Here is a 20,307-nt window from a genome sequence, read left to right as displayed (position 1 = left end):
TCTTCGTGATAATACCTCTCTGTGGATAAGATGATTAGTCAGCAGTAATAGGAATATTACTATTAGCATATAGACTTGCTTGCGTTCTATTTATCCTGTATGGTTTTAGCGTAGTCTCATCTACGTGGATAAGAAGTGTTTATTTGCTTTGATAATGCAGACATTTCCTACTGCAGATCTGTGTGCTTCTGCACAGTGGGATCACAGGGTAACTGAAAGCAGATATGGTACATAGTATGGCTGATCTGACTAGCAGTAAGACCCTGTAGGCTGCGGCAATGTCTTGAACAGAACAGTGCGGGCTCTGCATATACTAGAAGGGAAGGAAGTCATTAGTGTAGAGGAGTACATTTTGTTGCTGTTGCAGGATTTCCTTCCAGCATTTCCCAAGTAAAATTCCCGTGATTTTTTGGTGGATTTGTTTTTGTTTCTGTTTGCGGTGTCTTAAGCCGCGTGAATTGTTCACGCAGAACCTTTCCTGAAACATTCTACAAATCGAAGCCATCAGCGGAGCCCAGCTTTTCTTTTCCTCTTATGGAACTGTATCCTGGAATGTACTTTTTTTGGGGGAAAGATGCAAGGAGACGGCTGGCAAGCTTCGGCTGTGGCTGCAGAGCACTCCGAGGATAGCGAATTATAAGGGCGAGAAAGCTGAAAGGTATTTGCAACATGACAAAATCTGATCTGTGCCGTGCAGCGTGAGTACAGGACACTTCCACATCTTGGATTGCAGATGTGAGCATTTACGACAAAAGAGAATTGGTTGAAAAAAACACCTTTTTCGTAACACGATGATGCATTGGATTTTTTATCTCTTTTACTCTAGATAACCATTTTTGCTGATATTTTATCTTCATTTTTTTTCTTCCAATTTTTTTCATGCTGGATTTGGTCACACCGAGCTGAAATCAAAATCTGTTTTCCGACACTTTGTATTTTCTCGGGATTACGTTCCAAAACAAAGTAAATATGCAACATATTTAAAGGGGCAGGAAGCATGACTGTCAGCAGCTGTGCAATTCCCACATCTACAAGTATCTCTCACATCTCTTGATGCTCAACCTTTTTACGTACAAATATGATGAAATGGCAGCCCAGGAAGAAGGTAAGTTGACCAAAGGGCTTTCACTCCTCTTGTGATATTCTGTAATGTCTGATATTGGCTGTATATGTCCCCTCTGAATTGTATGTAGTATCTGATGTTGTCTGAATTGTACAGTGCTGTGGAATATGTTGGCGCTATAGAAATAAAAATGATTATTCTGATTATTAAGGAAGACTATTCATCCCTCTCCTGTGCTTGAAGCATCACTTTAGTTCTAGATAGTTGTCCCATATTTATGACCAAGTCTTCCATTGCAGTCTTCCATTGCTCCGCAGTTAACTTTTCTGCATTTTTCACTTCGCCCCTGGTATTCTGTGCGTTGGCAGGGCAATTGAAATCTGTGCTTGAGAAATTTTCAGCGTAATATCGGTGTAATCCATGTAGTGCTCAGGGGTTGAGAAGGGGCGTCCAACTGCTGTTTCTACAAAAGGGATCTCACAGTAAGAAGACCTAATCAGGGACGGATTACATGTAATTCTTACTGGCACGGGATTCTTCTTTTTCACCGTAAATTACAGAAGAGAAAACTTTGCGAGAGGCTCAATCAGTATCATTGTACAGCAGGGGCAAGATCCCTTTTTCCCTTGACCAGACGGGAAATGATACCTTAACCTGCTATTTGCTTACGCATCTCAGCGAGAAAAGCGCTGCCTCCTTGAGAACCTACTGTGTCTTATGTAATGTATAGACCTTTCCTATTGTGCAGTCCTCCTGCAGAGTATCTGAGCCCCCTCGGAGATATTTTGGGACTTTTGTGAAACAAATGCAATTGTGCATACGGATATATGTTTGGATTGATACATTAGGGCACAGTGACCCACTGTTAACGGGTTTATTAACTCTTTGAAAGGCGAGAGCTGAAGCAGTTAATGTCTTTTTCTTGGAGACTTTCTCTCGGGGCCCACTGGGGGGCGAGCAGCAGATGTAACAATGGAACATATGTTTTCTTAATAGATCTAAAGCAAATAGTAGCATGACTAACACTTTTGGCTTACATACCAGCGCTGGAAAAAAGGTTAAATGTCTGCCTGAAAGATGCTTACTTTGTTAAGCGTATGCCGTGTTATGATAGTTTTAAACCCCCTATTTGAGTGATGCAAAACCAATCAGCGGCCCTACGTTTTAGAAACGGGCTTTTGATTTGAGTCTGCAGTGGAAAGATATAGTATATCCAGGCTGACCACAAATATAGGTTGTAAATGATGAAATAGCCCTTGGCTCATACTGCTGACTCGGAGTGTATTGCAGAACAGAATTTTGTAATAAAGCCCCCCTGACCTCAAGAGGCCCGTTCATTCTACTCTGGAAAATCTGCTCGAAAAAAATATATTAATTAGAGCCGTTTTCTGTTCAAGGGTTAGGAAAAGTCTATCACATATTATCCCCTTCCCTGTTAATTAGGGATTCAAGGAATAGAGAAGTGGAGATTTCTCTGCTGTGGTGTGTAGCTTGTTGCTACTCTTCGTTGCCACACAGTTGTGTCATTGTGGAAGGTATGACATGAGATGATTAAAATGGTCATACCCTGATGAATGGTATTCCAAATGACATTTGCATATTTTTCACAACTTCTTAATTGCCTAATGAATTAGTAATTCCATATGTAACAAATTAATTGGGCACCATGTAGGCTATTATAGTTCTGAAGAGCCTCATTGTGTCGTGGTGCATACATGACTATACCACTATCTCAAAGGGGTATCTAGTGATAACATCTTTCAGGTACAACCATAAAATCTTGAGGTTACACAATAAGTTGTGGTATTTTGGTATTCTGTATTATCTTTCCATATGTGTCTATGACAATGCTTTGGCTTCAGTTTATAAGAAAGTGTTACAAAGAATAAAGTGGATATTTCAGCCCGTTCTTACGTGGCTTCTTGCCCACTTCCAGGAATTAGGAATATTTACCACTGTGGCCAACTTCTTAACGCGTTTCCTATCTGCACAGTTGATAATTTGTGATAAGGATAAATAATAGTAGTCTGATAACTTTTTGATTCAACTTGTTGGACCCTCATCAATCACAAGAATGGGGCTTCTAATCAGTCTTTGTGACTGGATCAGTAATGTACATACGGGTCTACTGCTCCATTCACTTCTTTGGACCTAACAGAAATTGTCCAGTACAGTGTTCTGTTATCTCTATTAGTCTCATCCAGTGAATAGAGCATTTGTTAAGTATACACACTACTGCTACATTTTCACAGGGGACACAGGGACCCCCAGTGTGGTGTTCAGAGGTGTCCAAATGGTCAGACCCACAGCAATCAACCCTGTGGATAGCTGACAAAAGCTGAGGATAGGAAAACCTTTACCATCCAATTACATCAACCAACCGGCTGCACTAAACAAACGCTGAGAAGTAAACCTTTACTGATTGGCCATTGTTTAATAGCCTATTTACATAGGCAGACCACAGTAAACGATGTGCACTGAGCACTGTAATTGATTGTTTAGTGTGCATAGGCTGACATTGTTCTCGGTGGTGCGAGTTCTGTTTACACAGAGTGATCATGATCCTTTGACACAAAAAATAATTTCACCCAATGAATGAGCTTTTTGTTTATCATGTGATCTGCAGCCTGTTTACACTGAAAGATAATCATGAAATGAGCAGTCTCAAGAATTCTCATTCGTGATTATCTTTCAGTGTAAATGCTGCTTTAGGTTGTGCTCACACACAGCAGCAAAAAAAACAAAACTTCATCAACCATGTGCTGCAGTGGTGTTTTCACTATTCCCCTGCAAGACCACACAGCTGATCGTAATGGCCTCGAGATTTTGCAGATGATGTGGATTTCACCTTCCAAAACATAATGTACAGGTTCAAGCAAGCGTATTAAAAATCGTCAGTTTCATCCAGAAAATGTCAACAAGTTTTTTCTCACTTGTTATCCTTGTGCAATCGATATAGCTTTGTTTTTTTTACAGCAGCAGTTATTAATAATTTGCAATACCATTTATAGTTTCCTGTAGTACATGACTGCAATTTATCCGTTAAAAAAAACCCCACATGCTATATGGATGTTCTGTATGGGATTTGTTTTTTCCTGCACTCAAGTCTATGCTTACGTGAATGGCCGAGTCTGACCTGACACACCGAAGAAACTAGTGTAAGCTGCGATTTTTTTCACATGCAGATTTGGTCATTAAAAAAACCCACTTATCTGAACAGCGCAATTGAATAACAAAACTCCTCTAGTGCTGTCCACGTGCTGTTGTCATTTTTTTCCATGAATAGCACTTGGACCAAAAATAAACTCCTGTGAACCTACGCTTCTGAAGTTTCAGCCCTTTTTGTGACGGTATATTATAACAAATAAAGAGACTGCAATGCTAAGATATGTTGGCAATCAGCCTTAGCGACTTTTATTCTTTATTACCAGGTTCCTATAAATTGGAGGGGTTTTTTTAACCCAAAGAGAGGCATTAGAGTAGATGGGGACAAAACATTACAAGATACGCCTTGACGTTGGCTCACATAAAACTGGCCTTTTTTTATATGCTAAGTATCTCAATTTTTTATATTTTCTTAACAGTAGTGCATGTTTATATTCCTATATTGATTATTAACATATCTTAGCACTACAGAGTGCAACTGTCTCTTTATTTGTTATATATCATGCTCACTATGTACCTGGTCACACTTATGTGTTAGGCTGCTTTCACACATCTGTTTTTTTTTTGCCGCCAGGCACAATCCGGCGAAATGCGGATAAAACGGATCCGACGCCGGATCTGTTTTATTCGCCATTGACTTGTATTAGCGCCGGATTGTGCCGGATGGCCTTGCGTTGCATGCGGTGTCCGCCAGATCCGGTGAAATTTCTTGGTTGCCACAAAAGGACGCAGCATGGACCATTTTTTGACAACGGCAAAAAACTGGACCACGCCGGATTCGGCGCCGTCCGGCATGTTGTATACTGGAAGCCTATAGGCGCCGCATCCAGCGTCCGGCATGTTGTATACTGGAAGCCTATAGGCGCCGCATCCAGCGTCCGGCATGTTGTATACTGGAAGCCTATAGGCGCCACATCCAGCGTCATCTGCCATATGACGGAATCCAACAACAGATTGCGTTTTTTTAAACTGAGCATGCTCAGTATCACATTGGATCCGTCAAAAAACTGAAGTAACGGATGGAAAAAACGGATGCTATGGATCCGTTTTTTCGACGGACCCATCGCATCAGTTTTTCTACCAGATTGTGCCTGAAGGCAAAAAACTGATGTGTGAAAGTAGCCTTAGGAAGAGCCATTAGTCTTTTTACTTTGTTGTGATGGTAGACATACGTGATTAGTAAGGTTGTCAGACTATAACAAAAATACACAAAAATTAACTAAGCTACACAAAAATGAAATACACAAATGTCAATTTAATTAATTTATATAAAGGTAGTAAAATACTAGCATTAGCACATATATTGCATTGGACTACCATGGGATATATACCATATAGGAGAACAGACAATATGGACTGTGTCCTCATACATATGAACATATTTTTCATCAGTTTTTCAATGAATTGCATTGTTTGATAGTATTTCTTGGTTTATTGTTTGCACAAACTGTAATGACATCCAACTTTTTAGATGAGTTTTGCACACAAGACAATTATTCTCAGTGTATAACTTCCGTTGCACCTGCATTTGCACACCGCACATTATCTGTATATCTGTCTGTCGGTCTGCATACATATTCATATCATTGAGGCAAGGTATAATAATCTGAGCTCATGTATGCTCATGTTTCAAGCAGTGAGATAGAATGAACACTTGTGCATTATTAAAGCGGAGGCCGTTTCTGTACAGAACTGTTTATAGAGATTCCTAACAACTGAGGCTTTGTGTCTGACGGCAGCGTGTAATGAAGATGAAGAAGCGCTGAATGACAGGTAGTTAAATAACACATGTCAAGGGGTGTTTATAACAGAAGAGAATATAGTATAAACTTTGTATTGTCAGTACAAGAACTCTGTATTATAGCATAGAGCTGGCACTGTGCTGCAGCCCATGGTATTACATGAGCAGGATCTTCCTTTCTGCTTTGTAAAAGACTCTTTATGCCCTCCGTATGTGTCTGTGGTGAATAATCAATACATTTTAGCTCTTATTGAACATTAATTCCTATTCACACTACTATGTAAAGAGGAAAATGGTCAAAAAACAGCAATAAATAAATAAATAATGCTTATGGTGCAATCTTATCGAGATAACAGACATGAATTAATAGGAGGTTCGAATACTCCTAGCTCCAATTTCCACTTCTCCATCCAACTCATATCATGTACTCCATAAGGTCCATTTGTGGATACTTGTGGAGTCATTACTTTACTAGTCAATGTAGGCAATTTAGTGATGACTATGTTTATTTTACCTCCAAGACAGAGACTAGCACAGTGTTCCCCAACTCCAGTCCTCAAGGCCCCCCAACGCTGCATGTTTTCAGGGTTTCCTTAGTATTACACAGTTGATAATTTAATCACCGACACAGGTGAGGATTCCGACACCTAAGCAATACCTAGGAAATCCTGGAAACATGCAGTGTTGGTGGCTCTTGAGCACTGGAGTTAAGGCCCCTTTACACACTGCAACATCGCAAACGACATCACTGTAACGTCACCGGTTTTGTGACGTAATAGCGACCTCCCCAGCGACATTGCAGTGTGTGAAACACATCAGTGACCTGGCCCCTGCTGTGAGGTTGCTGATCACTACACATCTCTCAGGACCATTCTTTGGTCCTTTGTATCCCGCTGTGCAGCATGATCGCTAGAAAGTCTCAGTGTGTAAAGGGGACTTTACAGCGACTTCGTTAGCGACTTCCCTTTCAAAAAGCTGCTTTACAACGTCCCCAATGACTAGCTAGGTCGTTCTGCAGGTCCGTATCGCTGTTGCGTCGTTTTCCAAGTTTGCCTGTTTGACAGCTCACCAGCGACTCACCAGAGTCTTTGTAGCGATCCCGGCCAGGTTGGGATCGCTGGTGGGATCGCTAGAAAGTCTCAGTGTGTAAAGGGGCCTTTAGGGAACACTGCACTAGTTAGTTTGCCGCATCCCCAATTTAGACAAACCAGCCAACCTTCTATTGTTCTATTGACCTCACAATTCTCGTTCCTGATAGCAGATGTCATGGAAGTTTGATTCTTTTGTTCTCAAGAGAGCTAAGCCACCACTCTATGTGGCTCTTAGCATGTGTATGGGGGTCAGATAGAATAGCTGATTATACCCATTCTTATCCATTTTGCGCCAAGACCCTGTATATAGCAGTGTAAATTTCTGCTTTCCCGTCTTTCATGAGTATAACTCAAGTAGTGAATGCAATAGGAAATAGTTTGTAAAACTGAACTTTTAAAATGTATTAATACTACCAACAATCTAATAATATTCCAGATCTCAACAGCAATTCTCCAGTGTTAGGCTGCTTTCAAACTACGTTTTTTTAACATGCGTCCTAAACGTTTTTTTAACGCAAAAACGGATCCAGTTCAAATACGTTTTCATTTCAATGCATTTGCAATGGACTCGCGTCAACATGCGTTCACATGCGTTTGTGTGCGTTATAGTGAGGATCCAGCGACTTGCAGTTTTTTAACATTTTTCAAAAACTCTACTCGTTTTTGAGCTGCGTCCAAATACTGCAAATTGCTGGATCCTGACTATACTGCATGCAAACGCATGTGAACGCTGGCATGCTGATAGACAAGATCCGGGTTTTAGCCGCGCTGAGAGACCACTATTTTCAGGCTGTAGTTTATATTAAAAAACTCTTTCTTTATTACAGCATCCAACGCGTTTCAGAGACATAAACCGTCTCCTTCTTCAGGGAAAAAGAGAAGGCATTCTCTTTTTCCCTGAAGAAGGAGACGGTTTATGTCTCTGAAACGCGTTGGATGCTGTAATAAAGAAAGAGTTTTTTAATATAAACTACAGCCTGGAAATAGTGGTCTCTCAGCGCGGCTAAAACCCGATTCTCATATATATGTGTACATATATATATTTTTTTCTACTAAGTATCCACGGGGCTGCTGCTGGAACCACGCGGACACTCATATGCTATACAAGGAGTTGTGACTGGCACAACCGTTCCAGGTGAGTGTATCTTTATATATTTTACACGGTTAATACCGGGTAAAACCCTATTTGCGCCTTTTTCCCCCCTTTCAGCAGATAGACAAGATCCTGCTTGCTCTAGTGAGCATGCCCAGAAACCAGCCTCGCGTGATCAGTCTCTCTCTCCCCCTCCCTCTCTCCCCCTCCCTCTCTGTCTCTCTCCCCCTCCCTCTCTCTCCTCTCTCTCTCCCCCGCCTGAGAGCTGCGGACACTCGTAATCAAGGTAAATATCGGGTAACCAAGCAAAGCGTTTCTCTTAGTTACCCGATGTTTACCTTGGTTACGTGTGCAGGGAGCAGGCAGCCCGGCTCCTAGCAGCTACGGACGCTCGTAACCAAGGTAAATATCGGGTATCCAAGCAAGTTACCCGATGTTTACCTTGGTTACGAGCCTCCGCAGCTGTCAGATGGCGGCTCCCAGTCTATCACGTTCAGTTCCACTGACTCCCGATCAGATGACTCCAATGCCCGCCCATAAACTTAAAGTGACAGGATGCTGCAAAATAACACATGCGTTTGCATGCGTTTTTTTTGCTGTAAAAGCAGGATCCGCTTTTACAGCAAAAAAAGTTCACGACGCATGTTAAAAAAACGTAGTGTGAAAGCAGCCTTAAAGGAACCTGTTGTGACGCTGAGTCACTTCTCACATATGAACTGTGAGATAGCGAAATCAAGAAGTCCACGGTCAAAAGCCAGGAGGGTATATCGCAGGCAGAGGGGTGAGACAAAAGCGTAGTCAGGTAACAGTCTGGGGTCTGAATTTCAAGAAGGTTGGGGATCAAGACAAAGGGGCTAAGCAAACAGATGATCAAGGCAAATCCAATGTCAGATAGCAAAAATCAGGATATACAAACACAGAGCAAGCACAGACCACTTGAACACAGATACAATTGCCAGTGACTGAAGGCAGAGGCAGCTAAATAGCAGAGTACTCACTCCAAACATGAGACACATGGAGGAAACCTTGCACGCCCAGCCCTGATTGGATGGATAATCTGTCAATCACCATACTGACAGCTCAGCACACCCCTGCCCAAGATTGGACAGCTGAACTGTTCCTCACCGCGTTCAGACATACCTATAGGAGGAATCGTGAAAACTTTAGGCTATGTGCGCACGTGTGCATTTTTCATGCGTTTTGGCAGCGTTTTAAACTGCAGCGTAAATTCATGCGTTGTCCTTCCCCAGCAAAGTCTATGAGAAATCAACAAATTCCATTCACATGTTGCTTTTTTTAAATGCAGTGTTTTGGATGCCAAATATTTCACTAAATCGATTTGTTCAAAAAAGCAGCCTGTCACTTCTTTTGTGCGTTTTGGTTGCATTTTCCACCCATTGAAATCAATGAGGTGTGTCAAAACGCAACCAAAATGTTTAGTTTTGCGTTTGCACTGCATTTTTGTTTCATTCTGCTTGCTTTTTTGACAAACAAAACGCAGGTCTTTCGGTCTCTCTCTGTCGGTCTCTCTGTCGGTGTCGGTCTCTCTCTCTGTCGGTCAGTCTCTCTCTGTCTGTTGGTTGGTCTCTCTCTCTGTCGGTCTGTCTCTCCCTCTCTCTTTCGTACTCACCGATCACCGGTGCAGCGCTGCACAGCTGTCCCAAAGCTCTGGTGGCTTCTCCTGCTTTGCAAATGCCAGCCGCTCATAATTCCATATTATATTCACTGCTTCCCCCGCCCACTGGCGCCTATGATTGGTTGCATTCAGATGAGCCCCCACGCTATGTGACAACTGTCTCACTGCAACCAATCACAGCCGCTGGTGGGTGGGTCTATATCGTGTAGTAAAATAAATAATTAAGAAAAAACAACGTACGGTCAATTTTGATACCAGCCAAGGTAAAGCCACACGGCTGAAGACTGGTATTTTCAGGATGGGGAGCCCCATGTCATGGGGAGCTCCCCAGCCTAAAAATATCAGCCAGCAGCCGCCTGGAATTGCCACATCCATTAGATGCGACAGTCCGGGGACTCTACCCGGCTCATCCCGAATTGCCCTGGTGCTGTGGCAAATCAAGGTAATAAGGAGTTAAGTCCTAGGTCCTAGGTTAAGCATGGCACGCACCTCTCCAAGATACCTTCCATGATTAACCTGTAATTTAAAATGAATAAACACATACACCCAAAAAATCCTTTATTTGGATTAAAAAAAAAATCACCCTCTTTCACCACTTTATTAAAATCCCCAACACCCCTCAAGGTCCAGCTTAATCCACACAAGGTCCCACGACGCATCCAGCTCTGCTCCATCGGCCGCTGACAGCGAGCGGCCACAGACCACGATCGCTCTGTCAGCTCCACAGAGCAACTGAAGTGAGTCGCGCTACAGCGATGACGTCACTCAGGTTAGCCACGGCCACTGCTGGATTCTCCAACTGTGACAGCTAGTCGCCCGAGTGAGTGAAGTGATCAGTGGTGCCCTCACTCAGGTGATTTGCGGTCTCAGGTGCAGGAATCCAGCTGGCCGCGGGTAGCCTGAGTGACGGCACCACTGATTGCGTGGCTCACTTAGGGGATTTGCGGTCACCGCTGAGTCCTTCACCGGTGACCGCAAATCAGGCTGTGGCACACAGACAGAGCCACGCGATGACAATGAAGTCGGGTGAAGTTCATCCGAGTTCATTGTCATCGCGCGGCTCTGTCTCGCAGCCAGCCATGCTCTATTGGGATGTAGCAGAGCCGAGTTGGAACGCACTGTCAAAAATGCATCTAAAATGCGAGCGTTTTGGATGCATTTTTTTTGTCAAGCACAGTGTTTACAGTTGTCAAAACGCTGCAGTTTATTTGTCAAGCCTGAACGCAGCGTGTGCACATAGCCTTAATCTGATACATTCTGACCAAACCACTTGCAGCATGAGTCAAAGCCTGCCTGCACAGTTGCAGCCAAATATAGTTTTCTCTGAAACGCTACGGTGTTTCAGAGAATAGACTGGAGATCAAAATTAGAGAACAATGTGTGATCACTTGCTTTTTTCAGAATAATGTAATCTCGAACAGCATTTTACAAAAGATCCAAAGTTTATCAACATAAAACCTTTATTTTGCCAAAAACGTGATGATCATAATTAATATTAAAGAACAACAATGACTGTAGCACAGAGAAAGATCATAAGTACATTTATAATGTAACATTCACCAATCAGTAGGAAGTGCACAGGCCTTTGCTTTGTATGACTTTAGCATATCTGCGGCCAAAGGACATTACTAGTCTCTCACTCTGCTCTGGTGTGATTTTGGTCCACTCTTCTTCCAGTCTCTCCCACAGTTCTTTGACTGTTGTGGGTTTCTTGACCATAACTTTGTCACCAAGGATTTTGCAGAGGTTTTGTATTGTGTTTAGATCAGGACTCTGGGTTGGCCATTTCATTGTCTAAATGTTTTCTGTTTCAAGTAACTGCTCTACCTTTTTTGCTGTGTGACGGGGCATTGTCCTGCATGAAAATTGTTGGCTGATTGAGTGATGAATGCAAGTATGGAACCACGTGTTGATGAATAGGTTTCTGATAAACACTTGCATTCACTCTGCAATGCAGCTGTATAAGAAGTCCAACTCCTGCTACAGAAAACATTCCCAAAATCATGACACTTTCTCCACCACCTTTCACTGACTTCTTAATACACTTTGAGTTCAGTCTTTCCCCAGTTTGTTGACGAACATAATGTTACCCATCAGAACCAAATAAATTTAACTTTTTTTCATCACTAAAATAAACTCTGAACCACTTCTCCTCTGTCTACATAACGTGCTCTTCACCAAAGGTGAGTCTAGCCTTTTGATTCTTTCTGCTAATGAGAGGTTTGGTCACTGCAGAGTGGGCTTTCAAGCCAAATGCTCTTAAACGTTGTGACAATGTATGACGAAACAGATCCTTACCCTGTTCAGTGCCGAACTGGTGAGCAATTCCAGCTGCAGTGTTGAAACGATTACATATTGAAATTCTCCACGTTATCCTGTCCTCTCATGCAAGGGCTACCAGCCTTCTTGGGGGACTTGGAAGAGTTTGTGATGTTGTAAGCATGCAATATTCTCGAATTTACAGACTTGGAAAGGCCAACTTCTCTCTTCTCTTCTCTATGGCTAATAGGGTCACCCCTTTGGCCTTCACCTGAACAACCTGCTGTTGGAGATTTTCAGTCACTTTGGCACGGCACACCATTTTTGCAAAGTCAGTGCAAACTGGAAAGTTAGGCTGATGGGTAATAGGGTTTGTCAGATAATTAAGTAAATTAGCATTAGGTGCCAGATTGACTTGCAGGTATCTGAAAATGTTCTCTAATTTTGCTCAGTGTTCATTTACATTTATTTCATGTATTTTTAGTGTGTGCATTTGAAAAAATTCAGTTTATGAAATAAGCTTAAAATACTACTAGTTTACTCATGTTAGGATATAATCACATAGGACATGACCTTAATATTTAGAAAATTGTGTGTTGCTATCTAATTTTAATCTTCACTGTATATGCTTTACAGATCTGCAATTCCCGTGGCTTCTGCCAGTGATTGACAGATCACTTCCTATGTACATACAAGGGAAAGACCCGTCAATCACCTCTGGCAGAAGCTGGCCGAGAGCAGTGTCAGATTAGTCTAGTCTCTGGCTCTGGTCCCCAGCTACGTCTTTAAAGTATACTCTCTCTAACATGCTGGAGCGTTTCAGAGAAAAATGTACCTGGCTGCAATTGTTCTGCCAGACTCTGATTCATGCTGCCCGCGGTTTGGGCAGCACGGCTCCGGTGATAGGTTCTATTTACGCTAGAAATGCTCATGGTAAAGCTGCCAGGCAAATGTTCATCTGGCAGTTATTGCTCCTGACTCCCCATACTAATTAGTACTTTTCCCAATCCTACTCTCTTATGATGGATAAATTGTCGGCCTGTCCTGCTGATATCAGCTGGTTCGGACAACTTTCATCCAATTGTCAATGGGGACCTTTATACTACAGGTCAGTTTTTTTTCCCACTCACAGACAGCAGTTAGCTTCTACAGTTAACAGATGGGCATTTTTTCAGTTAATTTGGACAACCCCTTTAAGCTCTGCATTATACAGATGTTATGTATGTATTACTAAACTATTTTCAGAAGTAAGAACATTGAAAAAACTTTATTGTCAAATTTTCTATCAAATTATGATTCATGTCATCTTTGTAAATTATGTGTAATTTTTCGATACCAGAATCGTCAAGTTTCGCATGAGATTATTGCAAGGCAGTTTCAAAAATAGATATGAAAGCATCAGAATCCCAAGCAGACAATATCAGACAATATCTTCTTTTATTGTCATGCAGGGACGTGACAAGTAGAGATGAGCCACCCCCCTAGAGTTCGAGTTCGGTTCGCTGAATGGAGGCTCCGTTCGACGAACGTTCAATGAACCGTTCGACGAACCACTCGAACCCCATTGAAAACAATGGGAGGCAAACACAAACACATAAAAACACATTATACATGTACACATACAGTTAATAAACATTGCAATAACACTTACAGGTCCCCGCGACGCGTCCTGCACTCTGTCTCCCGCCGCTTTTCCTTCCGATAATTGCTGCGTCCTCCCTGTAACCAGCACAGATGATAGGACCTATCGTGACATCAAATAGCATGTGACCAGTCATGTGCCTGTTAGCTCATTGGCTACAGACTGGTCACATGGCTAGGCGTCATGCTAGGTCCTGTCAGTGCATCTCTCTGGTACACGGTGCTCGTTTGTGTATCTCCGTGTACCGGCGAGATGCTCTGGCACACGGTCGGCTTCCCCGTTCATGCATGTGGGCGCTCTTAACAGAGTCAGCCACATGCAGGGACTGGATGCCACAGCCGGTGAATAACAGAGATCACCGTTGCTATAGCAACCAGCCTATCAGCAGTGACGTCACCGCTTACAGCACGCAGCTTCTGCTCACTCACTGAGTGAATAGACTGCACTGGAAGCAGCAGCGTCTTCCTCCCATGCAGTGCTGTCTGATGTAGCAGACCTGCATGAGTTGAAGTAGAAAGAAGACAGAAGACTATGGATCTTGGAGGGCTGACAGGGAGTAATAAAGATGGAGTCTCTAAGTATGTTTGTGTATTTATTTCTATTAAAGTATTTTTTCACTGTGTGGTGTCTTTTTTTTTAACCCTTTATTGGAGATTCTTAATGGCCGGGTCAAACTTGCCTGATATTAAGAATCTCTGGCGTAATACTAGCTAGTAAAACAAAGCTAGTATTAACTCATTATTACCCAGCAAGCCACCCGGCTTCAGGGCTGCTGGAAGAGTTGGATACAGCGCCAGATGATGGCGCTTCTTTGAAAGCGACATTTTCTGGGGCGGCTGCGGACTGCAATTCGCAGCAGAGGGGCTCAGAAAGCTCCGGCTAACCTGTACTGCGGATTCCAATCCCCAGCTGCCTAGTTGTACCTGTCTGGACACAAAAATGGGGCGAAGCTCATGTCGATTTTTTTTTTAATTATTTAATAAAATTCATGAAATAATTAAAAAAAGGGCTTCCCTATTTTTTTTAGTTCCCAGCCGGGTACAAATAGGCAGCTGGGGGTTGGGGGCAGCCGTACCTGCCTGCTGTACCTGGCTAGCATACAAAAATATGGCGGGCAAAAAACTCCTGCATACAGTCCTGGATGGAGAATGCCGAGCCTTGTAGTTCTGCAGCTGCTGTCTGCTCTCCTCCATACCGACAGACAACAGCTGCAGAACTACAAGGCTCAGCTTACTCCATCCAGGACAGTATGCAGGAGTTTTTTGCCCCCCAAAAAAATGACGTGGGCTTCGCCCAATTTTTGTGTCCAGCCAGGTACAACTAGGCAAAAGGAGAACAATCGAGTGTATATGCAAATGGTAATTTATTATCAAAAAGACACACGCAAAACAGCAATAAAGGGAGAGTTAAAAACAACTACCACTGAATCAAGGGGGGCATACACTGTGATACAATAGTACAATATATAAGCTGCCAGTAGCCGGGGGAGAGGTGAACATATGATGGTATTATATTAAAACAACCAAAATAGGTGTGATATGGTAATGAAATCTAATGTTCACAGTCTCTAGTAGTCGTGGGAGAGGCATGCAGTTGAGGCAATAAAAGAATGGTAACAATTAGCCGTGGAGGAGAGGAGTACTGGCTATGATATGATCTGCTAGTCGTGGGAAAGAGAGGCAATAAAGACCTAATGAGGAATAACCAACACGCCGGGGTAGGTGGACATTACCGGTACTCTATTCAACTGACAATTGCAGTGTATAAAAAAGTGGAGTCCGACCATAACCCAGGCATGTAGAGGACCATATAAACAAATTCTAACCAGAGGCTATCAGTTACCAAAGATTACTTAAGCAATTGCCAAAAAGTTCCTTAGCAGACATATTGCCAAAAAATGTAAAGTGCAAGTGCATACCAATAACAGATGTCAATGTCAAGGAAAAAATACATGGTGAAAACCACATGCCCACAAATGAAAACCAGCCACTGGCATCAAGTATACATAAAATCACATAATGCACATACCCAGGAAAGAAAGGGATCACCACCAAGGTCTCCTCCTTGAAGAAGCAACAACACCTCGCGAAACGCGCGTTGGTGGGGATCCCTTTCTTTCCTGGGTCATCCCGATTGCCACCGCACCAGGACAATTCGGGATGAGCCGGATAGAGTCCCGGGACTGCTGCATCTAATGGATGCGGCAATTCAGGGCGGCTGTTGGGTGATATTGTTAGCGTGGTGGGCTCCCCATGATGTGGCGCTCCGTATCCTGACAATGCCAGCCTCCAGCCGTGTGGCTTTATCTTGGCTGGTAACAAATATGGGGGGAACCTCATTTTTTTTTTTTCTATTATTTATTTATTTATTTTACTGCATGATATAGATCCGCCCGCCGGCGGCTGTGATTGGTTGCAGTGAGACAGCTGTCACTCAGCGTGAGGACGTGTCTGACTGCAACCAATCATGGGTACTGGTTAGCGGGGAAAGCACAGAATAACTAATTGAATAATGAAGCGGCAGCCATTTTCAAAAGAGGAAAAGATGGCGCAGATTTCTGACAGCCGTGCAGCGGGGCGCCCGTGATCGGTGAGTAGCAAAGAGAGAGGGATTGTGCTGGGGACGCAGGATGCATGTAGATAGCAACGTGTGCAAATAGCCTTACTGTGAAAAGCCACACTTTTAGTGATCGAACCGTTCTCGAACGTAACTCGAACTGCTGAACTTTTAACAAATCGTTCGAGTTCGTCGAACACCCCCCAAAATCAGTCGAACATGAAATTGTCGAACCTCGAACATCGCTCATCTCTAGCGATCGTACCGTGTGATGCCCGCATAAGGCTCTGTGCCCATGTGTACGTATTGCATGCAGTTACGCTGCGATCTGCACCACAGCGTAACTGCATGCGTCCTGCGTCCCCAACACAATCTATGAAGATTGTGCATTATCCATGCCCACTTGGCGTTTTAGAACGCAGCAATTTGCATGCTGTCAAATCGCTGCGTTCTAAAAAGCAACATGTCACCTCTTTCGTGCACTTTGGATGCTGTATCCATTTTGTCTATAGGGAGAGGCAGCATCCAGAGCGCACAAATTCTGCAGTCGGAAAAGTTTCACAACGGAGCTTTTCAGCTGCGCTCTGAAGCGGACATGCAGTGATGTTACGCTGCATATGGTCACATGTAACAGATTTGTTGTTTGCTGATTTCCACACATAGCATAATACCAGCTAAATAGAGATTAGTATAAATGAGATAACAAATCTAATCTGCCCATTGCATGGAATATTTTCAGCAGAAATCATTAAGGAGTTGCTTTCTACCATGGAAAGGGTGAAATCTGAGTAAAATCTGCAAATAACACATTACGATTTTGCTGCAAATAAGTTACAGGCACAGTGCAGAAAATCTGCAGCTATGTGTGTGACTCGCCCGCCCCAGGGCCTTAGGTGACTCGGTGTCGGACTGGACTAGTCCAGGGTGGTCACCGGTGGCGGGGCATGACTTCGTGACCCTGGCGGAGTCAATTAATGTGGCTGGTGGGGGAGATGATGATGGGAGTTGTAGTTTATTGAAATTCGTGATGCCACTTGTGGAATTGTGCGGCTATGGAGCCACAGCTGCTGGAAGGGACCTCCGGGGCTGATGTTGTGGCAGCTGAGGGGTTTCTTGCTCCCCACAGGTGGAGCGGGTACCCCGGGGCAACCTTTGGAAAAGTCTATTGTGTTTGTTGATGAGGTGCAGGGCCGACAGGGCAGTGGAAAGGAACAGACACAGACAATGATTTCTTTTACCTTCTCCTTTACTTGTCCTCAGTCGGTGACCTCCAGGGAGCCTGTTACAGGTGGTAGTGGTGATCCGGTAGCCTGGAAGCAGTCAGGGAACTCACACTGGCCAGGTGAGTAATGAGGCCTGCTCCCTACGCTCGGTTTGGGTAGGCAGGGTCCCGCTGCTTCAGCAATGCTTAGACCTGTTCTGTCGCTCTCTAAGGTAATTTATTACCTCCCCCGTTTGGCAGGCTGCGTGGACTGTCACAGGTGCCGCACTTCCTATCCTGGCTCCAAGTCCTGGCTCCACAGTTGCGCCTCCGGGTGTGGGGTGGACGGAGACCTGCAGTCCTCTCGTCCTCCGGATACGACCACCGGTACTCGAGTACTCGAGTGGCCCCGAACTCCGGTATTGGTTTTTCAGCGATAACGTCGGGGTGAGCTGGCTGCGCTCCACTCCCCAATGTCCTTCTCCTCTTTGCCTCGCTGTGAACTGTGTTTTTCCTGGGCTGAACGATCCGGCTCAGCTCCCAGCTCACACACCACACTATTCAAGTACTTTCCTCACTGAACTCTCCTCACAGACTGACTAACTCCTCCCCCAGGTCAGAGCTTAAGGAATGCTCCCTGGAACTCCAGGTTTAGAGCTCCCTCTGCTGGCCCGGGGGAGAAACTGTGTTGGACGATGGTACTTACTGGCCAATGGACTTCCCCAACTACCTCCAGGCTCAGCATTAACCCTTTTGAGGAGGGCAACACTGCTGTGGCAACAGACCGCAGGGGCGCCACATGTGAATGCACCTAGACCTTATATGCACTTAAAGGGAATCGGTCAACAGGTTTCAGGCATGTAATCTGAAGACAACATGCTGCAAGTGTTAGCATTCAGATTACAGCCCTGTGTCTCTTATCTCAAAGTGTGTTTTTCTTTACCTGCAATGTTAGTTTAGCTTCAGTAGCTTTATCATTAGTGGGTCTGAGGAGCACATGAGCTGTAGTCTGGACTCCGCCCCATCTATGATTAGCAGCTTCTCTCTATGGTAATGTACACTGAAAGCCTGGTGTGGGCGGGGCAGCTTGTTAAGCTCTGCTACATGCAAAAAATTAAATCTTTAATTACATCAGAATGGCTGCACCTAGTAATCTAATTGGTACATTGTTAGATTTAGGATGAGTTTGCCTGCATTATGCTGCTCTCAGATGAGGTAGCAAAAACCTGCTGACAAATTCCCTTTAATTCATCAGCTTTCCATGTTCTATTCCCCTGACTCAGTTTATTCCTCACCTTCTATGTGTCTATTCTTTCCTAGTTAGACTGTGCTCATAGTCAGGACCACAGTGTCCTCATCTCTACCTTTTATCTAGGACACAGTATTTTCTGAGCTTTTTGCTATCACTTTCTGACCCATGCTTATTCATCATAGTGATGTGCCACGTGTCTGTGTTATTGCTGCTGCCGGAGAAAAGGCTGAGGTTACGGTATATCTACCGAGGACTTGGTGCGTTAACTCTTTCTTTCTGACACGTCTCCTAATTAGTTGTTTCCAGTTTCTTGGCTGTTTGTTTTGCTGGTAATTAAAACATTTTTTTCATAGCATGTTTAAGAAATGTAACACTTCTAATGAGATATTACACAACTCTGGGTATATGATAATACACTGACGTTAACCTGCTTCAAGCAGGCGATAAAAGTAATAACTGCAATACGCAATGTTTGTCAATCACAGCGAGGCCTGTATGGTGTACATGCAACTCTCAGCCCGGCCAGGCCTACTTTGCAGGGCTTTTAGGATAGATCGACACTGACAGCAATCACGATGAGCTCCTCCTTTTCTGTCCAGGCTTCTGTACTAATATTGCGATTATGTAATCACTGGGGAGCAATGGTTGACATAGAAACGACAAACCCTGGTTAAGCCGCAGTGCTATTCAAAAAAAGAAGGCACTTAGGGGAAATTCACATATTCCGTACACCTGAGTCCATGGAAATAATGTGATAATCAAGGGTCAGAGCTTGGTGCTGCATACTTGTGAATTGGAAAAGAAAAAAAAATCTTGCCTGTATAGCTTGTAGTTTGTTTTTCTTTTTTTTGCACACTGGATCTAAACAACCTCGTATTGTACTTTGTCCATTTTATATCTTACAATTATACATTATCAATATAAATATATAACGGGCCATGAAATGTAATTAAATTGCCAGCCAAGAGTTTAGTCACCAAATAGCATGTGGAAAAAAAAATGTGCGGGAATCAAAATTAGTAACAGATTTCTTGTTGGCCATTTTTAGACACCCATAATATGGGAGAGCTCCTAAATTTCCTAGGTTTCTACTGACCCAGAATTAAGATCCTACAGTGATATACAGTCCGAGCACGGATCGTAATGTCTGACAGGCCACTGGTCTTTTGACCAAAACTTAACAGCCTCAGAAGCATAAAGGAGATCAGGTCAGGAGACACACGGCTGGGCCAGACTCGTGATCCATATTCAGATCCTGTATAATCCCATAGCATCTAGCTTTGGGATGGCCATGATGACACAAGCCCTATCTTTGTTTACAGTTATCAATTCTGCCTGGCAACGTGGGTAAGCTGGCCTCTGGCCAATCAGCTTACTGCGCGGGTGTTTATAAAAAAATAATTGGTGGTTGTGGTTTGTGCGGGAAGGTGTTTTACTATAAAAAGCCGGGTTTTAGTCAGCTGTGTCAGTCACAGCTGACGGACAGTAAGAATTGTGGGGGATTCACTCCTGCAGCAGCTGATCAAGAGGGCCGGCAAAGAAGATGGTGTCTAGTGGATGAGATCCTGCCTTGGCGGTGGTACCGCTGAAGTGTCGGGCGGTGTTGAG

General features: G+C 43.7%; 1 protein-coding gene across 2 annotated transcripts in view; it reads left to right on the top strand.

Annotated features, from left to right (window-relative positions):
- Positions 1 to 209: 209 nt before the first annotated feature.
- Positions 210 to 20,307, top strand: part of TTC28 (tetratricopeptide repeat domain 28) — a 672,774-nt gene continuing 652,676 nt past the window's right edge. For both annotated transcript variants that reach the window (XM_075320126.1, XM_075320118.1), the window contains exon 1: positions 210 to 1,105. In XM_075320126.1, the coding sequence (XP_075176241.1) occupies positions 1,079 to 1,105 (27 nt within the window). In that variant the 5' untranslated portion in view covers positions 210 to 1,078. The remainder of the gene's footprint in view (positions 1,106 to 20,307) is intronic.

This window comes from Anomaloglossus baeobatrachus, chromosome 1, assembly GCF_048569485.1.
Source record: "Anomaloglossus baeobatrachus isolate aAnoBae1 chromosome 1, aAnoBae1.hap1, whole genome shotgun sequence".
Classification (NCBI taxonomy): domain Eukaryota; kingdom Metazoa; phylum Chordata; class Amphibia; order Anura; family Aromobatidae; genus Anomaloglossus; species Anomaloglossus baeobatrachus.
The sequence above is the reverse complement of the archived record's forward strand: the minus strand, read 5'-3'. Positions and strand labels throughout refer to the sequence as shown.